Source organism: Enhydra lutris, unplaced genomic scaffold (genome assembly GCF_002288905.1).
Source record: "Enhydra lutris kenyoni isolate GAN:26980312 unplaced genomic scaffold, ASM228890v2 scaffoldscaffold42, whole genome shotgun sequence".
In the NCBI taxonomy this organism is placed as follows: domain Eukaryota; kingdom Metazoa; phylum Chordata; class Mammalia; order Carnivora; family Mustelidae; genus Enhydra; species Enhydra lutris.
The window spans coordinates 6,381,134-6,408,933 of NW_019154126.1; the positions used below are offsets into that span (position 1 = coordinate 6,381,134).

At 37.8% G+C, this 27,800-nt stretch overlaps 1 protein-coding gene across 1 annotated transcript; it reads right to left on the reverse strand.

The window, feature by feature from the left end:
• LOC111155586 (ADP ribosylation factor like GTPase 5B) lies at positions 1-27,559 on the reverse strand. Its single transcript, XM_022515835.1, has 6 exons — positions 27,210-27,559; positions 12,225-12,285; positions 10,502-10,649; positions 6,912-6,995; positions 4,268-4,419; positions 1-3,013 (listed from the first exon to the last, which is right to left on the reverse strand). Exons 1-6 carry the CDS (start codon positions 27,256-27,258, stop codon positions 2,965-2,967), a joined length of 543 nt encoding a protein of 180 aa, XP_022371543.1. The 5' UTR covers positions 27,259-27,559; the 3' UTR covers positions 1-2,964.
• Between the last annotated feature and the right edge of the window lie 241 nt (positions 27,560-27,800).

Consider the following 27,800-nt stretch of genomic DNA (forward strand, 5'->3'; position numbering starts at 1 on the left):
ATATATATATATATATAATTTCAGATTTTAAGGAATTAAATTACACTAAGAATACAAATTATGTAGTATATTCCCATATAAAGGGGCCTGTTAATTCTGAGAGTTCCCAAATGTGCTGCAATAACAACAGTGGGTTTAAACATTAAGAATGTAACATGTTCAAAATGGAGAAAAATACCGTATTTGGGTGGCAGTTACATTTCAGTTCTAATAAAATATTTAAACTTTCATTGCTTCATCCTCAAAATAAAAATAAAATCTAGAATAATCTCCCAAAAGTAATGTGGGTGGGTCCCCTGCTTTCCACTTTGCTAGGCAACTGAAGGGTTGGTGGGGAGGTGAATCTTGAATTATTTCATTGTCAAGTTAATCAGCTGTTAATCTGACTTCTAGAGAACAGGTATAGTACAAAACTGAGAATTCATCTCAAAATGTGAATAAAGGCACTAATTACAAATTTACATTTTTCATCAAACAATATTTTATAGTTGATTGACAATGAATGTCCTAATCAATGCTTTAGTATGAGGTACCTGCTTGGGTCAAACAAAACATTCTCTTGGAGTAAAGGATAATCAGTTTTCTTATCAATGTAACAGGAAATCTCTAATGAGAACCTATAAAACACCTTTAAAAAGTCTTACATGAATTTTCTATTTAAACTCTTCCCAATCACTGCCACAAAAACTAGTGGGATATCGATTTCATTATCAACGCAGCTAACATAAACCATTTCTAATCCCAAACTAACAAAACGCTTTTTAAAAAAATTTAGAAAATAAAATAAATTGTATTTTAAAAAATTAAATAGCAAACTTGAATCTATACTAGTAGTTGTTTGACAAAATACAATCAACTAATAAAAACACTTTCAATATAATGCTGATGTGGTAATATAAAAAAATAACCGTATAATTTGATAGAAGAAAACTGAGCCAGCCAATCTTACTAGATATAAGAAGATAAATTTCATAATGAGGATGGATACAAGGGTATAAATACGTTTTCTCAGGATGGAGCTAAGAGAATTATCCTCAGTATTTATGGCTGAACTCTATAACCAAGACAGAAATTCTGGCAAAGTGTGCTTTAGGTAAATGGTTGTCTTCATAATTCTTCCTGCTCCCTGCCCCCAAGCACATAACACGAAGCATCCATATTGATTTATGTTTGCTTTTTCTCTCATGTTCTAGATTATGGATTTTATTAAAAACAAAATTTACCCTCTACTTGGTATAGAATCACTAAGAAAAAGGTTCAAAACAAGGTTAATAGACCACTAGTTCCCAAAGTCCAGAAAGCTTTCCTCCGGCCATTTTTCAGTTCTAGGGTGTGCTACCACTAAATAGAAAGAAAATGTTACCACATTCAATTAGACTAAATATAATAAATCAAGTATACCTGAAAACAGAGCAAAAGTAAAACCAATTTACAATAAAAATATTAAAATTGAAATACCACTTTTGAACAGGTATTTTGAAATTCTTATGAACACTGAATCCTATTTTTGAACCAAATGAAAAAAATACTGCAAAAATGAATTATTATTCTCTAAGTATGCATTTTATCCCTTTCATTATAGCAAAATCACACATTTGAAATAAAGGATCAAAATTATAATATTTGTCCTCCCTCTAAAGTATGCACTATTTATATTACTGTTCATATTAGACAACTGCCTTGAAACTTTTCAATGATATGTAATAAACTTCTGATAGCATATGACTTTTTCTTCCTATTTTTAAATTTATAAGATGTTAGTGTTAACTTTCAGTCTCCTAGTAATACTTTAAAAGCTAGGATTAAATTCAGCAGTTTCCTGTAACCCAGCAAAAGACTTTAGAACATCTTGTTCTATAAAGATGGCAACTGTTTTAAGACTATTAAACTATAACCTCAGATAGATTTAAGGAAAAGTCATATGGTTTTCTAAGTATAATATACTGCTGGTGGTAGAAACACTTCAAATTCACACACAATTTCAAATTTTTAAGAAATGAAATGTTAATACTCTGCTTCAGCTATTGCCCAAAGCAGATGTGCTCTCCCTTGCAAATGGAATAGTTGAACTTTCTGCTGATAATAAAAGTTGCTTATAATTGATAGTAAAATATATTCCAAGTGCCTTGTTTTGATAGTAGTGCTGGTGTGCTTTAATAATTTCTGGTAGTTAATTTATCTGTTGAATAATATGACATTTTTAAAATATCAGATTTATCAAAATATTTACCATCAAAGTTGGGCTTTCAAATATTTTTCCTTGATTAGTTTTCAGTAAAAACTAATCTCGTGTTAGAGGCAGAAAAGTGAATTTAATTCTTTTAGATAAACAGCCTACTTAATTTCCACGCTAATAGTAAGTTAAAATTATTCCATGACTTGCAATAATGTGGGAGAAATTAACTTAAAGGCAGTTCTCATTATGGTCAGTCTTCCTTATATGTAAGTATCTTCTAGGTAGATTTCTTTCTCTATAGTAAGTTCTGTTCAAAAGGTAAGTGGTTTGAAGAGGCAGCAAATATTTAGTGCTAGTTAAGTTTGCAAGCAGAACCTGATGATTTCCACTACTAGCATGTCAAACCAGTAATTATCTGGTAGGGAGAGGGGGTGGTCAAGAAATGAAAGAAATTGGTCATTAAAGTTATTACAATACTTTGGAAAACATTAAACATATGACAAACATTTCTTACAAGGCAGTCATTGAATAGTTAGAATCAGCAGTCAGAAGAATTATGTTGCTGAAAACATAGTTACACATTATGTTCATCCAACTGAAGATTAGTGCATTAAAAAAAAGTTAAGAAAAAATCTTTTATGTTCCAGTTCAGCTGCACTTGATTCAAGTGTTGCTCATAGAGGTTTGTGTTGTTATAAATTAAACATGCTGCTGCCTTAGCAGCCAAAGGTACTAGGAAAATGTTCATGTCACAGAATAAATAGAGCAGTCTCTTTTCAAGCAAAAAGTTATCTCACACCGATCCGGGAGGTCATCCACTCTAGACCTTGGCATAACCTGAAACAAAAGACAGAAGTATTTTCAAAATGGAAATACTTAAAATTGAAAGCATACTTATTATTTTTAAGTCTTACCCAAATGTTGATACTGCGGTAATGATTTATATAGGCAAGTAAAATATGTAGATAACACCAAAAGTGCAATTTTTAGCCTTTTTTTTTTTTAATTTTTATTTATTTATTTATTTATTTGACAGACAGAGATCACAAATAGAGAAGCAGGGAGAGAGAGGAGGAAGCAGGCTCCCTGCTGAGCAGAGAGCCCGATGCGGGGCTCGATCCCAGGACCCTAGGATCATGACCTAAGCCGAAGACAGAGGCTTTAACCCACTGAGCCACCCAGGTGCCCCCAGAAGTGCAATTTTTAAGTGGAAGATTCACTTAGACAAAATGATGGGACCAGATTAGTTGAGTAATTGGGAAATGGTTTCAGTCTCATCTTGAAGATAACCCAGCTCTACAATCAAGACTGCAAATACTCCTCTCCCCCTTTTAAGATTAAAACTGAAACCACTACAGAAAGACAACAGGAACTCTCCCCTACGCACCTAAATTCTAAAGAATGGAATGCTTATGGCCCAGTCTTAGGATAGGTCAAAAAGTCTACATGGAGCTATTTTATTACAAGCTATTTCCAATAGGAGCATAACAAAGAAGGTCAGGTTGATCAAAGGACAAATAAGCTCCTGGAAATCAACTAGATAAGTCACATGTAACACGCTGGGTTCTCTTTGGCCTACTCCATCCAAATTCAAGTTCTCAGGAAAGAAGAATAAGCTATAGGAAGCAGTTATCTCAAATGTCTCCTCTCTCGAAGTATGTCCCCTGAAAGGATTCCTAATTAGAAAGGAGATGTACTCTTGTGGAAAGCTGAGAGCTCATGCTTTATTAAGGCTTTACAGAAAATCTGAAATTGCTTTGAAGCTTCCTCTTTAATTCAGGTTAACTGTAATGCTGTATGCAAGAAACGAAACAGCAACTAAAAATCTGTATTGTGACAACTTCATCCAGACATTTGTTATTGACTTTTTTGTTAAAATACTTTGTTTATATTAAAAACTACAAAAAATGTGTTAATAACTCTGCTAAAGTGTAAATTAACAGTAACGGACTAAAATTATTTCTACCTTAAATAATTGAAATACAATACGAAAACTATCTTTAAGAACAAAAAAGGGAATAGGATCAAAGAAGAAAAGTTGACAGAAATTTGAAAGAAGTCATAGCTCCCCTCATACCGTTTAGCACTTACCCTTCTCCTGTTAAAGCACAGCAGGACTGAATGTGCCACGGATGATCCTTAATTGAACTAAGGGTGAGGTATTTAGAGATTTCAGCTGCTGTCATGCACCCTTTCATATCCTGTTTATTTGCAAAGATAAGGACTGCAGCCTTCCGTAAATCCTGCAACCAATATGAAATATTTCTAATACACAAAAAACCACAATTCAAATTAAACTAATGCATCAGGAAGGTCAGATATGCCTAACTGGACAGTTATAATGAAATCCTTCTACTTTAAAATGATTAGGCAGTAATATTTAAATTTAACAATTTTATTGATAGGCACCTGGCTGGCTCAGTCGGTAGACCACACAGCTCTTGATCTTGGGACTGTGAGTTCAAGCCCCATAGTGGGCCTAAAGCTTACTTAAAAAATAAAAACTAATAAATAAACAAATAAAAGTTGTACTGAAATGAAAATAAATTTCCTCAAATAATAGTAATTTAATGATTGACTCTGACAAAGATAGGCTTATTAACTATAAGCTAGATAATCAAAAGTTATATTGTTGGGCCAAAAGTAAAATAAACATGCATCTTAAACACTGATTTAAAACTATGAGCGGGGCGCCTGGGTGGCTCAGTGGGTTAAGCCGCTGCCTTCGGCTCAGGTTGTGATCCCAGCGTCCTGGGATCGAGTCCCACATCGGGCTCCTTGCTTGTCGGGGAGCCTGCTTCTCCCTCTCCCTCTGCCTCTGCCTGCCATTCTGTCTGCCTGTGCTCGCTCTCTCTCCCTCTCTCTCTCTGACAGATAAATAAATAAAAATCTAAAAAAAAAAAAAATTAAAAAAAATAAAAACTAATAAATAAATAAATAAAAGTTGTACTGAAATGAAAATAAATTTCCTCAAATAATAGTAATTTAATGATTGACTCTGACAAAGACAGGCTTATTAACTATAAGCTAGATAATTAAAAGTTATATTGTTGGGCCAAAAGTAAAATAAACATGCATCTTAAACATTGATTTAAAACTCTATGAGTGGGGCGCCTGGGTGGTTCAGTGGGTTAAGCCACTGCCTTCGGCTCAGGTCATGATCTCAGGGTCCTGGGATCGAGTCCCGCATCGGGCTCTCTGCTCAGCGGGGAGCCTGCTTCCCTCTCTCTCTCTGCCTGCCTCTCCATCTACTTGTGATCTCTCTCTGTCAAATAAATAAATAAAATCTTTAAAAAAAAAAAAACTCTATGAGCAATGATACTCTAACGGGCAAATATGGTAATATGTTACCAAATACTACAGAATTTCTCCAAATTTAAAGAGGAGGACTGAGGGTAAGAGCTGGGTAATACTTATCTTACTTACTAATATTGGACCAGACTAACTGTATTTCATTAATGTTCACTGTAGAACTGTTCAAACTATCAAAATTCAGAAGTAACCTAAATGTTCATTAAATGAAGAACAGATCAAAAAAAAAAAAAGGAGAAGATCGATCAACTGTGGTTTAATCATACACCAGGACTCTACAGAGTTGTCAGAAAGAATGAACTAGAGCTCTATGTATGGACATGGATAATCACAATTGTCCAAAAAAACCCAAAACTGAGTTACGAGGAAAAAAATAATCTTTTTTTTTTTTTAAAGATTTTATTTATTTATTTGACAGAGACAGAGATCACAAGTAGTCAGAGAAGTAGGCAGAGAGAGGGGGAAGCAGGCTCCCTGCTGAGCAGAGAGCCCGATGTGGGGCTGATCCCAGGACCCTGAGATCATGACCTGAGCTGAAGGCAGAGGCTTTAACCCACTGAGCCACCCAGGTGCCCCGGAAAAAAATAATCTTGATTATATAAGATTTTATGAACAATGAAATGTAATATTTCGTACAACTGACAAAAATGTAGGGAAAGTATAAAAATATACATGGGATTGATAATCACTACTTTTAAGATAATGTAATTCTCTCAGAATTCTTTGACAGAAAGGAAGAAAATGAGATTGGTGGGTCACATAAGATATTTCATATCTTTTTTTTTTTAAAGATTTTATTTATTTATTTGACAGAGAGAGATCACAAGTAGAGAGGCAGGCAGAGAGAGAGAGAGAGAGAGAGAGAGAGAGAGAGAGAGAAGCAGGCTCCCTGCTGAGCAGAGAGCCCGATGCGGGACTCGATCCCAGGACCCTGAGATCATGACCTGAGCCGAAGGCAGCGGCTTAACCCACTGAGCCACCCAGGCGCCCAGATATTTCATATCTTAACACTGAATGGCTGATGGACAAATGTGTTTTATTTTCTAAGTCTTTTGTATATCTGAAATAGAATTAAGTGAACTCAGACTATTCACTAAAGGCTTTTCAGTCATAAACTCTTGGGGGAAAAAACCACTTAAATTTTTGTCTTTCTTGCTTCATCAGGCTCTTTAAGGCATTAATAAGTGGTTTAAACTTTGAAAAATCTTGTAACAGTAACAGTCTACAAATTAATGTATTGAGCTTTTCCAAGTTTGAAAATGTTATGAAACTTTTTGACTTTAAGACTTTCATCAAAATATAAAATTCTGTTAATGATGAAATAACCAACAGCAAAGCCCATAATCTTTGTAAAAAAGCACAACCAGTATACAAGATACCTTACTCCATGGTTTATGTTTTTATGTTTGCTTTCAAAATTTACCTCATGAGCCAACATTCTGTATAGTTCCTCTTTTGTAATGGCTAGTCGTTCCCTGTCAATGCTATCAACAACAAGAATGATGAACTAGAAGACAACCAAAAAGAAAGAAAATTGAATGAAACCTTGAAGTTTTATGCAAAACTACTCTCAGTGAGAGTACTTTCTTCACAAGACATCATTACCATAAAATGGTCTACTGCTTTTTCATCATAAGGAATTTATATTCTACTGTAAAATCCAAATGTTAATAAGAAAATAACTCATAATTTCAACAGACAAAAGCTATATCCGAAGTTTATTTTGAAAAGGTGATCTCTTAAAACATCAAACTCTGTAATACGAAGATTTATTTGTAAATGCAGGTAACAAAAAATAAATTTCAAAGGGAAAGTCACAGTAATTTAAATAACTTTTACTAAAACTTGAAAATACTCGACGACTGCTCATTTGGCAATCAGTAATTATTTATGTTTCAGACAGTCTCCCGCCCACTAGAAAGGAGCACACAAGTTTTAAAGAAAAAGAGAAGCAAATTTAGAAAAAAAACAACAACCGATAAACAAGACGTTTTAACACAAGATCAACAATAAGAGCCCCAGAAAAAAGTGCTAAATAGAAACATACCTATTTAGGGGTTAATATGCTAGAGGGGATGGAGCTGAAACTAAAGAGGGGCAAGCACAGAGCACTGGAGAAAGCGAAAGGTGGGTCTTACACATTAGAAATAAAAGGATCTTTGGTAAGAAAAATAAGAAGATATAGTGCCAAGGGCCCCTAATTGAATATCTCAGAAGAAAAAGTTAAGAAGTGAGATTAAGCAAAGCTAAGGTTGTAACAGAGGAATGACGCAGAATAAACGGAGAGAGGGAGGGTGACACCAGATTGTTCAGAAAGAGACAAAGAGAGTGATCTGCATATACAATGTGAAGGGCTTCACAGGGGATAAAAGGGAAGAGACTAGAAGGAAGAAATGTAAAAACAGTGGCAAAATGAGCAGGGACAGAACACGGGGAAGTGACACTAACGACAGAAGTTGTCAGGAATCTGCCAACAGCTGAACTCCTTGCATTATGACGGAGACCTTTGGCTTTTGGAGGTCTCAAGGTAAGGAATTTAAGAAGGTGACGAGGGTGAACAAAGCCAGCAGGGAAACACCACACAGACAGGATGCCCACCTGGCATCTAAGATCACAACTGCTAGGTGCTGCGCTGGCGTGCTGCGGGAAAGGCCAGAGGGTCTTTGTGTACCAATTTTGAAATTCTTACAGAAAGAGTTTATTAAAGAAACATTCCATACAAGTGGTGTCATTAATAACATATTTCTTTCTGGACCACCAACTCTAACCTACTCACGAGAGCTGCGGCTCTCCTTCTCACACCTGCAGTCACACACACTGAGCTCAGCCACTTAAACACAGGTGAACAGCATGGGACTGACTGAACAGATCCCCTTCAATGAGATTTTTTTAACTGTGTAGCCAGTGCTGTACATACCTTTTTTCTTATGATTTTCTTAATAACATTCTTTTCTCTAGCCTACTTTATTGTCAGAATACAGTATACAGTCTGTACAACATACAAAATATGTGTTAATCCACTCTATGTTATCAGTAAGGCTTCTGGTCAACAGCAGGCCGTCAGTCAAGTTTTTGGGGAGTCAAGTCATACACGGATTTTGGATTGTGCAAGTGGGTCAGTGTCCCTAACCCCCGCATTGTTCAAGGGGCAACTGCAGTCATCATAAGAGACTGTTTATCTCTTACTTCCCAACGTGTTTTCATTTCAGAATGTTATTTTATGATAGAAGTATGTATTAAGCTCATTTTTTGCCCTTTAATACATATTTCTGTCATAAAATAACATTCCAAGAACAGACACTTCTCCAAAGAAGACATACAAATGGCTAGCAGACACATGAAAAAATGTTCATCATCACTAGCCATCAGGGAGATTCAAATCAAAACCACATTTAGATACCTCCTTATGCCAGTTAGAATGGCCAAAATTAACAGCACAGGAAACAACATGTGTTGGAGAGGATGTGGAGAAAGGGGAGCCCTCTTACACTGTTGGTGAGGAATGCAAGTTGGTGCAGCCACTTTGGAAAACAGTGTGGAGATTCCTCAAAAAATTAAAAGTAGAGCTACCCTACAACCCTGCAAATGCACTACAGGGTATTTACCCCAAAGATACAGATGTAGTGAAAAGAAGGGCCATATTACCCCAATGTTCATAGCCGCAATGGCCACAATTGCCAAACTGTGAAAAGAGCCAAGATGCCCTTCAACAAATGAATGGATAAAGAAGATATGGTCCATATATACAATGCAATATTACCCAGTCATTAGAAAGCATGAACACCCAACTTTTTTATCAACATGGATGGGACCGGGGGAGATTATGCTGAGTGAAATAAGTCAAGCAGAGAGTCAATTATCATATGGTTTCACTTACTTGTGGAACATAAGGAATAACACGGAGGACATTAGGAGAAGGAAAGGAGAAGCGAATTGGGGTAAGTTGGAGGGGGAGACGAACCGTGAGAGAAACAAACTGAGGGTTTTGGAGGGAGTGGGAGGAGAGGTGAGCCTCGTGGTGGGTATTAAGGAGGGCACGTATTGCATGCAGCACTGGGTGGGGTGCATAAACAATGAATCTTGGAACACTGAAAAAAATAAAATAAAAAAAAAGAAGTATATATTAAGCTAATCTATAACCATATTTGCTAACCATCCTATCTTACCCTGCAAATAAAAAGAAGTAAGTGCTGCCACCACTGCTAAAAATCTATGATATGTCATTTGGTTCTGTCAGTCACAAACTGCACTGGAATATATCCACAGATACTCATGTGATTGCAATATCATCTCAAGGATTTATTTTAAAAAAGAATCATTCAACAAAACTTCCTTACATTTCCCACCTCCTCAGCACATCCCCTTCAAAACACTCACTCAATTTTTAATAGGCTTCATTTTAGAAAAAAAAAAAAATTGGTTAGATGTACCTGTTTGTAAAGAGAAATTATGGGTGCAACTGTACATTAGTGTACACAAAGATAAATCTCTCAATAGCACTGCATTGGTTTAAAAAAAAATCTGCCTCCAACAAGAAATAAACAGAAATAGAAGCTAATCCAGACGGTTTCCCAGGTTGGGTCTGAAGTAGTAAAGTAATGAAATAACTGACAGAGAATTTGGGGGAGGGAGGGACTATAAATTCATTTTTTAAAACTAAAATATAATCTCACCAAAGATTTGAATTTTGGAAATCCTGTGTTAAATTATGCTTAAAATATTTTATTCCTCCCCTAACCAGAGCCTCATCAAGCTGTGAGATCTTGAGACAGATTATCTGATTGATCCCCGTCCTTGCTTGGAACTCACAGACGCGATACAGCAAACCCACAACAAACAGTGAGAGTTACTCTTTCTACTGGCCTTTTCTCTTCTAATTGAAAACCTCACATTCCTTACAGAACACGATCTTACGGAGAAGCAACTGTCAATATGCCTTCATGTACAGCCTATCTCTTTTCTGTGCTGACTCTTTGGTTCTTTGTATTAATATTTGGAAGGCAACTTGGATACCTCTGTGTTTGAGTAATACGTGTTCCAGGATGAGCGCAGTGACTCCTGACCACCAATATCCCACATGAGAAAATGAGTGTTCTTCACAACTATTTCTTCGACGTTGCTTCCTATGGTTGGAGATGTATGAACCACTTCATTCATCAAGCTGTTGAAAGACAGCATAAAAAAATCTTTGGTAAATCTTGAGAATCTGAAGGAAGTTTTATCTCTCTATTTTGAGAATCAATCACCCTTCCTCAATTGCACCGATGATGGTAATCATTAACATCAAAACCTTAGAGCACATTTGTACAAACAAATATCTAGACAAAGAACAACTCCTGAAGAAGACTTTTTTTTTCTTTTAGTGGAATAAATTAAAGCCTTGTTTGGAGAGAAAGGAACACCATGGTGTGAATTTGTGTTTCTGTGGCCAAGATTCCAGTACCACCATGCCCTGTTATCAGAGCAGTGCCCAGTGCCTCTTCCTGAAAGAGCAAGCTTCCTGGTGACTGTGACATCAATATTTGCAAAGTAGCAACCACTGACCAGTAGGTTATGCTATGTATAATTGTGAAGATTGTTTAGGTGAGAAAATTGAGACTCAGGCCTGTCCACCTAAACTACAGCTTTAAAAAGATAAGGCTATAGACAAATGAAAATTTTAATTAGAATAACTATAAATACGTTTAGAACACCAATGCTCATACCCACATAGATTATCATAATTCTTGGCTAAGAGAATTAGTTCGTTCAACAAATACATACTTGCCTATAAGTCAGTACTTATAGGCAAGTATGACAGAAGCCTATAACTGCACTGTCTCTTGGGTTTTATGTATGTTTTTGCAGTTATGTGGAAAACTATTTCAACAATTGACAGGTTTCTGAGATGTTTATATCTGATGTTAAAGGCGAAATCATATTAAAATACATAATGGCCAATGAATATTTTAAAGTAAAATAAGTAGTTATTCGCCTCTAAAACAACAAGCCACAAGTTAGGAGCTTTTTAGCAAAGTTGCTGAAAACTACAGGCATTGCATAAGTGAAGTATTTCTGGAGAGTCGTCAGCTGACACACTTAGCACGAGGTGGAAAGAGAGAAGAACCCGACAACTGTGCACTGTTATCTAATAACTACTTGTTAAAATGCTTGGGACACAGATCCATTTCCACTGCTTAATGTAGATTGTTCCATGAACACTGGAATGATAATGGGAGCTACTCTGACAAGCAGACTGATGGGATGTTAAAACTCCTCGCAAGTATTAATGTCTTTCTCTGGAAGTCTCAAGCCTTTCCCTGCTGCAAGCCAGAAAAGCAGTACTTTCCGGGGTGACCTTCATTTCTTTGGATTTGACGAGTCTGGCTACATGCAACAATTCAGAGCTATCAATCAGGAGAGGAGTAATGAGCTTCCTCTATTCACATGAACCGCAGATGCAAGAAGAATTAAGTGAAACGCGCTTTATCACTTCACTCCAGCACTATTATGTGTACTTTATTCATTTTAGTTTAATATTCTTTCTTTCAAGGCCAGAATAAGACAAGTGTCTGTGAAGGCTCTAGCAAACACACAGAAGTTTTACTCACTTTTTAAACACATTTTATGCTTGGTAAAATACAAAACCTTATGCTGGAGCTTTTCTGTTTTATTACAATGGCCCCTTATTAATTACATAAAACTAGTTCTAATAACTAAAATAACGAAAACTGTTTAAGTAAATAACTATACTTACAATTGGTAAAGAATGGTGGTTTTCCCTGCATTATCCAGTCCCACTATAATTACTTTGTGTTCTACAAAAAGAAAACAAACCATAAACATTTAACACTACTGCATACTACAATTACATGCTTTCAAAATGATTATTAGTTAGCTTTCTAATGAGAATCATTCACTGGATACTTATTACTGGATTCTTAAAATACAGAGTGAAGAGAACTTCATGGTGTCAAGGTCACCTGCGTTAAGTGAGACAGTCTGGTATGATGTCCTCCACCTGGTTGTCTTGTAAGAGAGTGAGCTATGGGTAGGAGGGAAGTACAAGAGAACCTGCTCACAATACTGTTTGGGAGGAAAAACACAAATTCTGGTCCTGACAAGGCATTATGACTTAAAACGTAAGTTTAAAAAAAAATTGTTTGGGGGCACCTGGGTGGCTTAGTGGGTTAATCACCAGACTCTTGATTTTGGCTCAGGTCCCCATCTCAGGGTCCTGAGATCCTGCTCTGCATTGGGCTCTGCACTCATTGGGGAATCTGCTTGTTCCTTTCCCTCTGCTCCTCTGTGCCCTCCTCCCCCTCAACTAAATAAAATCTTAAAAAAATTGTTTTACGCATCTGCTTGTCAACTCTGCTAATCAAATTAGCTTTTTATCAAGTTGTTTTTACACCTGGAAATTCTCCCACCTATATATAACCAAGATTTCTTTCTTCCTTTCATGAAGAAATCCAATTTAAAACATAAAATTGAAAAGGTTTCCCAGTCACTAACAAGACATACAACATACTCTCTCAGTATCTTATTCTTTCCATTAATCAACAGATAAATAAGCATTTACTTAGTCCACAATGATTGTTTAATCTGGATTTTACAAAAATTTTTTAAAGATTTTATTTATTTATTTGACAGAGAGAGCACAAGCAGGGGGAGCAGCAGGCAGAGGGAGAGGGAGAAGCAGGCTCCACAGGGAGCCCGCCCCATGGGGCTCGATCCCAGAACCCTGAGATCATAACCTGAGCCAAAGGCAGACACTTAACCGACTGAGCCACCCAGGCGCCCCCAACTTTTTTTTTTTTTTTAAAGATTTTATTTATTTATTTTGAGAGAGAGAGAAAGAGAAGAGAGTGTGTGCAAGCGATAGCACAATGGTAGGGAGGGGAAGAAGCAGAGGGAGAAGCAGATTCCCCCCCTGGGATCATGACTTGAGTCAAAGGCAGGTGTTTAACCAACTGAGCCACCCAGGTGGTCCTGGATGTTACAACTCTTTTGAGCAGGTACTATCTCTGCTCTTCATGCAACAAAAACTTCCATCTTCTTCTGGTGCCATGCACAGAACAGTCACTTGTTTCACAAATTTTAAAGCCCACCTAATTATTCTGTTAAATGGTACATAATCTGAAACCTCCTTTGAACACAGTTGTGAGAAAATACTCTAGAATCATCTTTTCTAGATGTTAACCTTTACAGAAGATACCTCTCGTCCCCAGGGCAGAATGCTTAAAAAACTACTAGTGAACCTCCGAACCACAACACAATCGATTTATTTTTAGCCAATGATCTGACAAATTTCCTATCACAACCCTGCTCTTCTTGTTAACCTATGATGAATGTCAAAATTTTGGTTATACATTTCATCAAATATCATCTAGTATTCCTACTCTAAAGTGTTACTTTGACTGTATCAGTCAAAAAGAGGGGCCATAATTCACAGACAAGTTCCTAGGTGACAAACCATGTTAGTGCCTTCCAATGACCTGAACACTCTCAGTGCTGCCTATAATACTGCAGGACAAATGCCACGGTCCTCTGGAAGGGCTTTTTCCCACTATGGCAGAAACTGCTCTACAAAAAAACAAAACAGAACAAAACTTGTTTGCTTATTGTAACTTACTATCATTCTCCTTTTTGACTCTTTTGGTTCATAACCCCTATTTTCTAACACAGCCAATCTTTAAGTGTCGCCCTATCTTTCTCCCTTCTGGTACAAGAATGAGAACCCTCTTGTTCGTGGAAGAACAAGCATTCTAGATTTTGGTGACAGCTGGAAACCACCTGCCTGGCATCTGGAACCCATGGGGTCCCTGCAGGAGTAAGAAGGAAGCCACTAGTGTGGAAGGAGGCTACACTGAGGGGCAGATAGGGGAACAAAAGCAGTACCAGATGGCTGGTCCACTGCTGAGGCAACTGAAGTGAACCAACACCCAGGGCCATTTTCAGAGTCCTGCTCCCTGCTTCACATTTTCTATTATGATGATGATCACAATATTTAAGGCATATGATGGCAAAATTCATACACAGTGCATCATTTTGAAAGACTGGTGCCCAATGTGAACTAAGTCAGAGGTGACAAGCTTTGAAGGGGTACAGAATATGAGTTTTGTTACAGTTTCAACTGCATGATTAACTTAAGGTCTTTTTCAGATTCCCTTTCTCCCTTCAGTGACAGGGCATTCTAGCAATTAAGACAAAGCACACGGGCATCTGAGTGGCTCAGTTGGTTAAGCAACTGCCTTCACCTCAGGTCATGATCGTGGAGTCCGGGGATCAAGTCCCACATAAGGCTCCCTCTCGACGGGGAGTCTGCTTCTCCCTCTGATCTCTCCCCTCTGAAGCTTTCTCTCTCTTTCTCTCTCTCTCAAATAAATAAATAAAACCTTGGTAAAAAAAAAAAAAAAGACAAAGCACACAATTTCAACTCTTACAATGACGGTATTAACATCAATCCTTCAGTTAAACCAAGGCCCATCTTTTGATATTACCATCAACCTGAGTCTATAGAACAAAACACCAACAGAAAAAAGCTAAATGCTTTTGAAAAGCATCAAGTAACAGAATTTATTTTAAATCTTTTCCTTGAATTAAAAAAAAAAATCTCTTAAACATTATGTGCACTGTAAGAGGGAAATCAAGTTCAAAGGGCATTTACTAAAAAGCCAAGCACAAAATAAGAGCTGTTTGCATTCTGTGGCATAACTGTAATTCCTCCGTCTTCCTTCAAATGCCTCCATTGTCCTTAGCTGCGACTGGAGTACGCCAATGACCGAAAGACTTTAGTTCCGAGATGCTAGTTAATAGAGTTTTTTACCTATTCAAAGGACAAAGAGAAAAACAAGGGACAATGACACATGCTTGTTGTAAGCAGAAAAGGAAATTAATGTGTTGCTTTAAATGACCACCAGTGGTGTCTAGATTAATAAAGTACAAATCATGTGGTGGTATAAGATATTGGTTGATGTTAAAAACATGACTTAAGGTGCTTGTTCTGTATGGCTGTCTTTTTGGTTGGGCAGAATCAACAGGTCACATCCAAATCTTATGTACTGAAAAGGAAAAATATCAACTGAGCCATGTTAGTGATTTCCTACAGTCAGGATAAAACAGTTTCCTTCACCTGTTCATAGTTAACGAAAGCAGATGTAAGGAGACGCTTGTAAATTTGTACTATTTATATCTCCAAGCAATAATTTTTATTATTTGTTTACCTAATAGGTTAAAAAAAAAACATTCAAAATATATGATCATAGTTCCAATTCAGTCTTGGTTAAGGTAAGAAAGAATGATCCTTACGGTCAGATTTTTGAATTGCTGGCAATCAGATGAGTACTAGCCATTTAGCATCACTTTTACTTACAGACCCACTGAAATGTCTCAAGGTGTGAGGGGAAAACTATACAACTGTATACTTTTACAACTTCAACCGGTCCTCAACATGCACACATAAGCTATAGATTCTTCTAACTCCTCCAATTACTCTCCATGAAAATGAAATGTTTAGTTGATAGGCTGAGACACAGTCCATTCTTATGTAACCTTAAATAAGGAAAACTATGAACAGGGATACAAAATTCTTTGGTTGGAATGAATTTTGCAGATGTAATTATGTAAGTTTACCTTCTTTATTGTTTTTTTCAGTAGCATTATTAAAATCAGTTTGGGGACAGAGTAGAAGCTGCCCATGTGTGGGGGCAGAAATGTTTATGTTGGGGATAGAGTGTATACAACTCAAAACTTTCGCAGATAGCCAAGTAAAGTTTGGGTTAAGACACTACCATAAGTAGCAGAGTTACACTGAATCCAAATGGGTTTGTTTGTTCGTTTAAGTATTTTATTTTTCAGTAATCTCTACACCCAACCTGGGACTTGAACTCATAACCCCGAGATCAAGAGTCAAACACTCCACCGACTGAGCCAGACAGGCACTCTGAATCTGAATGTTTGTAAAATGTGCCTGCATACCACGAGATAGTCACCTTGCCATCATACTTCACCAGAAATCTCTTCCAGGAACCAAGCCCCACCTCTTCACACAACACAGGTCTGAGAGAGGAGCACTTCCAATGTTACTAATCCCTGCATCTCCAGAGGCAACACAAAACATGTTTATTTATACTAATTGAAGGTCCAACTGCAGAGCTTTCATTTAATTTTGACCAAGTTTACACAAAAGTTTCTCTGCACTCTTGGCTATGGTATTTGCTCTCTTGGATGTCCTTAAAAGTTGGTTCTGGGGCACTTGGGTGGCTCAGTCAGTTAAGCGTCTGCCTTCACCTCAGGTCATGATCCCAGGGTCCTGGGATAAAGCTCCACATTGGGCTCCCTGTTTGGCGGGGAGCCTGCTTCTCCCTCCCCCTTGGCCTGCTGCTCCCCCTGCTTGTGCTCTCTCTCACTCTGACAAATAAATAAAATCTTTAAAATTTAAAAAAAAAAATTAAAAAAAAAAAAGTTGGATCATACTATTTTGTAAGAAGGGCATAAAGACATAAAGCCTATACAGAATGAGGCTTCAAAAGACTAGTAAGAGCACTTGCATGAGAACAAGCACAGATAAAAGATGGCTAAAAAGAAAAAAGATGGAGGGGCACCTGGGTGGCTCAGTGGGTTAAAGCTACTGCCTTCAGCTGAGGTCATGATCCCAGGATTCTGGGATCAAGCCCCCCATCGGGCTCTCTGCTCAGCGGGGAGTCTGCTTCCACCTCCTCCTCCTTCTCTCTCTCTCTGCCTAATTGTGATCGCTGCCTGTCAAATAAATAAATAAAATCTTTAAACAATAAATAAATAAATAAAAAGAAAAAAGATAGTAAAAGGAACTTTAAAAAATAAGTGGAAGAAAAATCAAAGAAAACCTTTTTCCCTTTCCCAAATTAAAAAAAAATATGTAGTTTTTACACAGAATACCAAATAATTCAAATTGATAAACACAAGAGAAGAAAAATATTAGAAAAGCACTAAATATCTATAGTGCCAATAAAGTGGAAAACTGTGTTAACATTTATCATGTTAAAACTGGATATTGTTAAGATGTGATAAAATGATCAACTTTTAATTTTAAAATATAAGAAAACCCAAAGACAGCATCAAATAGGGATCGTTACCTTCTAGATAGAAGAGGAGAACCTTATATGAACATAAGAGTATGTAAACAACTTCATAACTTAACAAACAAAAATGCCCTTTGTCAAATTTGGGATTTTGTGTATATAGAAAATGAGTTTGAATTCTTCCAAGGGGTAGGTATTAAAAAGCTGGAAGATATGATGTCACAATCTGTCATGTTATGTTACAGATTAGGAAATTAAGGTCCTAACTAATGACCTGGTTGTTTTCTTGCTTATGTTACAGATTAGGAAACTAAAGGTCCTATGAAGTTAAGTAATTTGTTCTACTTAACACTGATAAGAGCCTGCATTTGTTTTCCTGCCTTTTTTGCTTTAATGTATTAACTCCCCTTCCAAATTCTTCAGTCTCCTCCCACTCCCACCCCAGTTCCCATATTCCTAGATACCTGAATTTTGCTAAGAGCAGCTATGTAAATCTGAGGATCAACAATTCAGTATTTATTGAGTTCATTTTATGCCTGACTTTAACATTTGTGATTAAGACAAACAAGGCAAGCTCTCTTTACCCTTAAAAAATCTTACAGGCGGGTATGGGAATAAGCACTTACAGTACAGCACTATTAGTACAAAGCAACAGATATGGAAGTATCATATGGTAATATTCTCAAGGAAAACTGAGATTTAGAATCCAGCTCTCAGGGAAAGAGATAAATGTCAAGGGTAAAAAAGAATATTACAGAATTTCAATCGGAGTAATTTAAGTGCACTGTGAAAGTTAGTGCTCACAATCATGCCATGAGAAAGGGGTGGTATTCTTCGTTTTACTGAGGAGGAAATGGAGTCTTAAGTTCAATAACATGCTGGAAGTTTGGCTAATGGTCTCCCAGTGTGATGCCTCCCCATCTTTATGACAAAATGAAGTCTTAGTATCTAACAATAACAAATAAGAACAGCTTATTGGATAGAACAAAAACACTTTTCTGGTAGATAAGGGAAAAAATACAGATTTTAAAAAAGAAGAAGATTAAAGAGTCTAAGTAGGTAGAATACTCTAAGGTCCCAGTCCAGAGTGAAGTGCAGACCAAAAACCACCCGTGCCCCCACTACACTCATTGAACAAAGGAATGATTAGAAAGGCTTCAACAGGAAATACTGAAACTGATTTAACTCAACACAGTTCTCTAGAGAATTCGAATGTTGCCCAGGGGAAGGTTACAATGGGAAACAAATGTTAAGGGGCAGAGACAATGCATGGTTTTCATACTTGTTGTACCATGACCACGGTTATAGATACACAATATAAATATATTTTGCATTATGACCCAGGACACACACAACTGAAACCAAAGTTTCACACAATGATACCTTTACTCACTGAGATACACTGTAATAGTTTCAAATGTTCATTCCTTTTTTTTTTTTTTAAAGAGTTTATTTATTTATTTGAAAGACAGAGATCATAAGTAGGCAGAGAGGCAGGCAGAGGGAGAGGAAGGGAAGCAGGCTCCCTGCTGAGCAGAGAGCCCGGGGTCAACCCAGGACCTTGGGATCATGACGTGAGCCCAAGGCAGAGGCTTTAACCCACTGAGCCATCCAGGTGCCCCTCATTCCTTCTTTTAATGGTAGTCCTCACTAAATTGACTCTATAGAACGGGTTATACTGGACAATTCGAGGAAAAATTGTATTTGAGAAATACAAGTGAACTGGGTGAGTGCAAAAATATACAAAACTTGCAAATATAAGAAACTCAGCAAACTCCGAACAGGATTAAAAAAAAAAAAAAAAAAAAAAAAGCAAAGCTAGGTTAGATCACGGTCAGTCAGCTGAAAACTAAAGATAAAGGGAAAATCTTGAAGGCAGTAAGAGAAAAATGTCAGGCTATATAAAGGGAAGTAAAATATGAACGTTGGTTGACTTTTCACAAGGAAAAAAATAGGGACGTCTGAAGACAATGGAATGACAAGTTTAAAGCACTAAAGAGGGAAAAAAATTGACCTAAGATTCTATATTCAGGAAAAATATACTTCAAGAATGAAGGCAAAATAAAGACACTTTCAGATAAAAGAAAACCAAGAGAATTCATCACCAACAGGGCTACACTACAAAAATGCTGAAATTCTTTGGCTTGATGGGAAATTATACTAGATGGAAACTCAAAACATCAAAAATAGTAATGTAAGTAAATATAAGAGAAAATTCTACCCTTTATATTTATTCAGGAACATGTGATTCTTTGTAGCAAAAATATAACTATGTTGTACAGTTTATAAATAATATAGATACAATTTTTTTAATACTCTACTTATTTGTCAGAGAGAGAGAGAGAGCGCGCGAGCGCGCGCGCACAAGCAGGGGGAGCTGCAGGCAGAGGAGAAGCAGGCTCCCCGATGGGCAAGAAGGCCAATTCGGGGTTCAATCCCAGGACCTGAGCTGAAGGCAGACACTTAACCACGGGAGCCACCCAGGTGTCCTTTTAGATACAATTCTTATGGCATATAACCCGCATGGTTGTAAAGGACTAAGGGAGGGGAGGGTATACTACACAGTTTCAAGGTTCTTCCACTTTACAAGTGTTACATTACTAACTCTTAAGTAGACTGAGGAAAGGTAACAACATATGTTGCAATCCCTAAGGACCATAAAAATAATGCAAAATAATGCAAATCATTAAAGTAGCCAGTAAATAAAATAAAATGGAATTTTAAGAAAATAAACAAAGAACAACCCAAAGCAAAGTGGGAAAGGAGGAACAGAAAACAACTAAACAAAACAAATGCAGATGGGGCAAAAAGGAAATAATAAAGTAGCATACCTTGATATCTGACTGTATCATAAATTGAACCTCATCAATAAATTTGACTAAACATTACAGTTAAAGGAGAATTTCATACCAGATTAAGAAACACAAGATCAGGGGTGCCTCGGCGGCTCAGTGGGATAAGCCTCTGCCTTGGGCCAGATCATGATCCCGGGGTCCTGGGATAGATCCCCTGCATTGGGCTCTCTCTGCTCAGCAGGGAGCCTGCTTCCCCCCTCTCTCCCTGCCTACCTCTCTGCCTACCTGTGATCTCTCTCTGTCAAATAAATAAATAAAATCTATTAAAAACAAACACAAGATCACCCTGTATGCTCTCTAGCAGAGATCTACATTAAGATATAGAATATCTGAACACCACTAACAGAGTGGCATAACCTTAGCCTACAGTTTAGCGTATTGCACATAATTGCAGATAACACATTTTTGTCAAGCACAAAAGGTACATGCACCAAATGGACCATTTGGATAGACTATAAAAAAGCCTCAATAAATCTGACCAGGGCGCCTGGGTGGCTCAGTCTGCCTTCAGCTCAGGTCATGATCCCAGGGTCCTGGGATTGAGCCCTGCATCAGGTTCCCTGCTCAGTGGGAAGCCTGCTTCTCCCTCTCCCACTCCCCCTGCTTGTGTTCCCTCTCTCGCAGTGTCTCTCTGAGTCAAATAAATAAATAAGAACCTGCAAAAAAATCTGACCAAAAGATGAAAATCTTAGAGTATATTTCTGACCACAATGGAATTAAATTAGGAATGAATAGTAAGCTATCTAGAAAAATAAATAGAAAACTAAACTTAAAAGTAACCCATAGGTCAAAAAAAAAATCACAAACAAAATTTAAATATTTCAAACTGAATGAATGACTTACAACAAATTAAAATTTGTAGAATGAAGCTAACGCAATTCTTAGGAGGGACACTTCTAGCTTTAAATTGTTCCATATGAAAGGAATAAGAGACAAAAACAATGACACGCACCCCGCCCTTGTAAATAGCCCACCCTTGAGAAGACGTGAGAGGGGGATGTAAAGTAAGCCCAAAGTAACTAGATGGAAAGAAATAAACAGCAGGGAATTAGTAAAATAAAAAGCAGAAAACAGACAAAACAAAAATCTTTGAAATGATCAACAGACATGTTTGACTCTGTTAGTCCAATAGTCTAACAGACACTATTAGACTTCAAAATTTATCAGGAAGTAGTACAGTAATCAAGATAGTGTAGTATGGTATTGGGATGGACATATAGAACAATGCAAGAGAAAGGTCCAGAGATGAGACTCAGTATTTCAACAAAGGCTCTAGGGCGAGCCCTTGGGAAAGGAAAGTCTTCAGTAAATTATGCTAGAACAAGTAGATGTCCATGTAAAAATAAACAAATAAATAATGAATCCCAACCCCTGACTCACATCATAACTGCAAAATAATCTGAGATGGCTCACAGACCTAAGCATAAAAACCAAAGCTTGTAGGTGAAAGGAATAGGACACAAAAAGCAAGAGCTGTTAAAAAAAGTTGAAAAACTAGAACTTCACCAAATTAAAAATTTCCACTCAGCAAAAACCGCATTAAGAAAATGAATAAGGAGGGGCGCCTGGGTGGCTCAGTGGGTTAAGCCGCTGCCTTCGGCTCAGGTCATGATCTCAGAGTCCTGGGATCGAGCCCCATATCGGGCTTTCTGCTCAGCAGGGAGCCTGCTTCCTCCTCTCTCTCTGCCTGCCTCTCTGCCCGATTGAGAAACCACTCAGTCAAAAAAATCAACAAAATCTTTAAAAAAAAAAAAAAAAAAGAAAATGAATAAGGAAGCACAGACTGGGGGAAAATATTCACAAAACACGTATCTGACAAAAGACTCAAATCCAGAAGATATAAATAATTATATATATAATTTTATAGATAAAAGAATAATTTAACAAGAAAAGGATTTGAACATTCTGCAAAAGAAATACAAATGGCCAGCCAGCATGTGAAAAAGTGCTTATCATCCAAAAGTCATCAGAAAAATGCAAATTAAAACCAAAATGAGACACTGCTACTCATCTAACTGAATAAACTAAAATTAAAAAGACTGGCGACATCTGTAGGTAAGGATGTTAAAGCATAAGTCTAAGGCGTGCCTGGGTGACTCAGTCGGTTAAGCCGCTGGCTCTTGGTTTGGCTCAGGTCATAATCTTATTGTCATGGGACTGAGCCCGGTATTGGGTTCCACACTCAGAGGGGGGTCTGCTTCTCTCCCTCTGTCCATCCTCCACCCCCCTCCCCAATTGTGTGTGTGCACCTGTGCTCTCTGTAAAATAAAGGTAAAAAAAAAAAAAAAAAAATCTCAAAAAAAAAAAAAAGTGGATGTCTCCAACACTGCTGGTGAGAATAGGAGAATGGTGTAACACTTTGGAAAACAATCTAATAGTTTCTTATTAAACTAATCATATATTCAGTCTATGATCTAAAAATTGCACTTCTAGATACTCATCTAAGAGAAATGAAAACATGTTTACAAAGAGTATTCACATACTTGAAAGTATTCACATATTATAATTCATCATGATGCAAATTAATAAACTGTGGCATAACTATGATAGTGGAATCAAAATATTCAATAGGAAGATTAAAAGACAAAGGAAATACCCCAGAAAGTACTGAGAAAAAAAGACAGTAAAATGGAAAAAATGCTAGATAATCAAGCAGCACAATACAACGGATAAGATTTCCAGAAAAGTAGAGGAAATCACCTTAAGCGAAATTTAATTTAAAAAATTCTTAGAACCAAAAAGCGTCCAACTTTCTGTTGAAAAGGTCCAGAAGGCCTAGCACAATGAACCAAAACAAGACACATTACAAGGCACACACCTCACATATTTAAAAACCCCAGGAATAAATGAAAAATTCTAAAATCTACTAAAAAGAGAAAAACTCAGAATAAGAATGATACTGGTCTTCTTAACAACACTGGAAGTTAGAGGACCATGACAATACCTTCAAATGCCTGCTGAAAGAAATGTTTTCCAACTCAGAATTTTATATTCAGCCCAATTATAAATCAAAAGCAAAGTGAGACCAATACATTTTCAGGCATTTGGAATTGAAAAAAAAAATTACCGCTTTGGACATCTTTGCAGGAAATTTTGGTAGGATGTGCTTCAAAAAACAGGGCACCTGGGTGGCTCAGTGGGTTAAAGCCTCTGCCTTCAGTTCAGGTCATGATCTCAGGGTCCTGGGATGGAGCCCCGCATGGCATCGCATCGGGCTCTCTCTCTGCTCAGCGGGGAGCCTGCTTCCCTTCCTCTCTGCCTGCCTCTCTGCCTCCTTGTGATCTGTCTGTCAAATAAATAAAATCTTAAAAAAAAAACCCTCAAAAAACAAACAAAAAGTAGTGAAGCAAGAAAGACGTATGTTCTAATAAAACAGAAAAGCAAAGGAAATTCCTGGCATGACTGCACAGACAAGTCTGGCACAGCTGTGGAGCAGGCAGAGGGAAGCAAGCTCAATTCGGAACAGAAGCAAATACTGAGGGGATCAGGAGAAGGGATAAAACAGCTGATTAAGTGTGATGTGGGGAAACTTTGTACAGAGTTTTGGGACAGAATGAAATGGCTTAATCAAACACACAAAGAAAACTAAGGCAATGAGATGTTGTAATTATTTACTCTAGGGGGAAAAAGTTGTAGGAAAAAGGGGAACATAATTCTAGCACACTCTGGCACAGGAGTAACTAAATTTTACGGTCACAATAATGAAAAGACTGTGTTAAAGCAAAACACTATATTTTGGGATGATAAGGGAAAAGGGCATAAAAGTACTAATTTCTCTTCTACCCTAAGACAAATGATTAGTACACCTGAAACAAATATGTTGTATGTCAATTATATCTCAATAAAACACAAATGATAATGTTTAAAATTTCCACATATGCATACAATTAAAAATATGGAAGTATGTTCTGTAACAGATATATTCATAAATTTGTAAAGATAATCAGATTGGGGGCGCCTGAGTGGCTCAGTGGGTTGAGCCTCTGCCTTCGGCTCAGGTCATGATCTCAGGGTCTTGGGATCGAGTCCCATGTCGGGCTCTCTGCTGAGCAGAGAGTTTGCTTCCCCTTCTCTCTCTGCCTGCCTCTCCGCCGACTTGTGATTTCTCTGTGTGTCAAATAAATAAATAAAATCTTAAAAAAAAAAGATAATCAGATTGGAAATTATTTCCTTCATTGATAACTGCATCCAAGTAATGTCTTCTAACTTATAATTAAGTAATACAAAATTGCTGAGGTTGTATACTTTGTCATAGTTTTACTTAGACAACCACACTTTAGCATACTTATTCCCAGAAAGGTATCAAATTTATAAGAAGATGCTTTGTGCTGTAAAATGCTACAGGAAAAAAAGATAGGAGGCAAGTAGTGAAAAACAGATAAGGAGAAGGAGTAAAGCGATATGGAGTTCTCAACTCTGACTGCAAATCTGAATCATCTAGGCAGTGACGCCCAGGCCACCCTGCCCCATTCATTTCTAATTGGTCCGAGATAGGGCCATGGGCTTATTATTCTAATATGCAACCAAGACTGAGTGATTTGAGTATCTCTGGATTAGTTTCATTATAGTGTGAAAATGGAAAATGCTGAGAATGTCAGTTAATTTTGTTGATATAGAAAGGAAAAAATACAGGATTGAAGTATCAGTCTGATGACATTATTCCCCAGCTTAAAAAATAACATACAATGAGCAATCTCTTCAACGGCTCTTTACAGTTTAATGTCTTAGCTGACACACAAGGCCCTCTGTGATCCGGTTCCAGGCGCTAGCTACCTCTCCAACCTCAACACCTCTAACTCCCCCACAGGCCAACTAAGATACAGCCAAGCTAAACTATCCTCAGCTTCCTCCAATGTACCCAAGTATTTGATTCCTCTCCCATTTGCATATTAGGAGTCCTTCAACCTAGAATAATATGCCCCTTCTACTCAGTCTGCTTAGCATGCCCAGAAGACTCCCACTTACAGCAGAGTACAAGTGTAAGTATACCTTTTTCGGTAAAGTCTTCCAAGAACCACGTGAGAAAAACTAATCACTTGCTTCTTGGTGATCATCAACACACTTTTGTACATACCTGTTTAAAAAATTACCACACTGGATATCTCCCCATAGGTCTCATTTGCTGATCTTTGAGTACTTTGTGAGTAACTATGTTATCTTTTCTGTTTGTTTTTCATCTTTGTATCTCCAAGCCTAACTGAAGACTGGTGATGGCCTTTGATTAAATGTTAGCTGCATGAATGAATGAGGATAAAAGGAGAGCATAACCACTGGGTCTAAATTTTCAACAGGAAAGTTAAAGGAAAAGAAAAATTCTAAATAGTAATGGGGATTTAGAAGGCCTGAACAATTATGGGGCTTTAAGCAGCCCATGAATGTTTTCTTCATTTCCTACATCCTCTGTTCCCTTCTAGTCTGATTTAAGGAAGGCTCAGTAATAATAATAATAATAATAAATAGAAAAAAAAAGTACAAGAAAATAAAACAACAGTAATAAAACGAGAGAAAGAGGAATTGGATGGGTAACACAAGGAGAAACAGACTTTGGTAACGCTTTGTTTCTTAAACTATGGGAAAAGATAAGCAGATAATAACTGTGTTGATCTTTATACTTTTTAACATGTTAAAATACTCCTTTACATATACTAGTGAATTCATGTAATGAGGACTAGAAAATATAAACTGAAAAAGCATGTATTAAATATGTATTAAAAAGATATATTTAAGAAGTTAAACTCTGAAATCACGTTAAGCGTGATACATGTGGTAACTGCATATATACATATAATTGCACATATACGCATATTTGTATACGTATATACATAAATCTGTGTTTATAAGTTTGGAAAAGACGATTTTTGTGTTCTGACCTATGGAACAAATGAACTAAAGCCTTTTCATTTTCTTCACTTCTCAAATCCCGCAAAAAACAAAAACAAAAAACACATTGGCAGTAACAATTGCTGTCATTACAAAACACTGGTTTTTATTATGTAGGGTGTTAAATGAAAAACGAAACTGAATTTTAAAAGGAGATCCAATTACTAAGAAAGAATTCTGTTCAAAGAATGTCTAAAACTTTATTGCCAGACCCTTTTTTGTCTGTGTATTTTCTCTCTTCAGAAGACATGACATCTCATTCTCTGACTCAGAACAGGTTTTACAACTTCTTGGCCCTTTGGACTTCCAACTTCTAAATGTCTCATAACCCGTTCTAGACTAATTACGGACACGCAATCTCCTATACAGAACCCAAAGCATTTAGTTCTCATTATAATACCTAGGAAAGGAATAAAAGGTTTAGGATGCAGATTTCCGGAAACCCGTGCATCTCACAGAACAACTCATTCCCAAGTCCAAGTAAGCAGAAATCAGAACGTGAAGGCGCAATGGCTTAAAGAACAGTGTAGGAAAAAAAGCAGCACTACTAAAAATAATTAAAAAAAAAAAGTTGATAGGTTTCTGGGCGGACTTATCTTGGGGGAAAGCCACAGGATGCTTAATTAGAGAGAGAAAAGACCCTCGAAATGCTTCCAGGAATCACTAGGTGCTTTCCGCTCTGCTTCGCTAAAATCCAAAAATTCTTAGTTCGGACTCTGGGCTCCCGAATGCCTCCTCTTTTCACTCATTTCTCCCACACATCCAGTCTCTCCTGCACCTTCTCCCAGCCTAAATTACCGAGTTTCTACCCGCCCCCTCGAGAAAATCACTTCTCTGAGTCTCAGAACATTTGCGTCCACCGACAGCCCTGCCTCTGGCTGTCCCCTAAGGCGACCGGACTCTCCCCCTTGGAGTCGAGCCGTTGCGCAGCTCCATCCTTCTCACCTTGGTTACAGAAGAGGCTCCACAGTTTAGCGAAGATCAGCCCCATCATGAGCACCTGGGCGGGCCGCGGGGTCCCTCAGCAGCAGGTGCCGCTGTGCGGGGCCCCCCACCACGCCGCTGGCTGTAGGGAACCGAGGAGAAGCCTACTGAGACCGCGCGGTGAGGGTACTGGTCGGCGGAGAAACCTCGATGGGCCGCTCAGCTACCGGTCAGAAGGCACCGCGCCGAGTCCCTACCGGATAGTCCTTTGTTTCGAGCCCACTGAGCCAAACGCCGACCCGTAGTCCCCTCGGTCTGAACCCACCAACCCACCAGAGCTTCAACCACCCCCAAGCCCCGCCTCCGCTCCGCCTCCCCTCCCGAGTCCCGACCTCCCATCGCCGGAAGGACGGGACCTGACGTCGGCACGCTTACGTTAACCCACGCTTTCGACGTGGCGTTTCCTCCGGCTTCACTTCCGGTGGGCGGGTTCTATACTGTTCCGCTGAGTGGGAGGTTTCGGGGCGTGGGAGTCGGGGAGTTTCCCTCCGTGAGCGTTTGTACCGGTCACTGTTTGCAAACGTTTGCCACGTTCCGGTTCTTGAGTCTCTG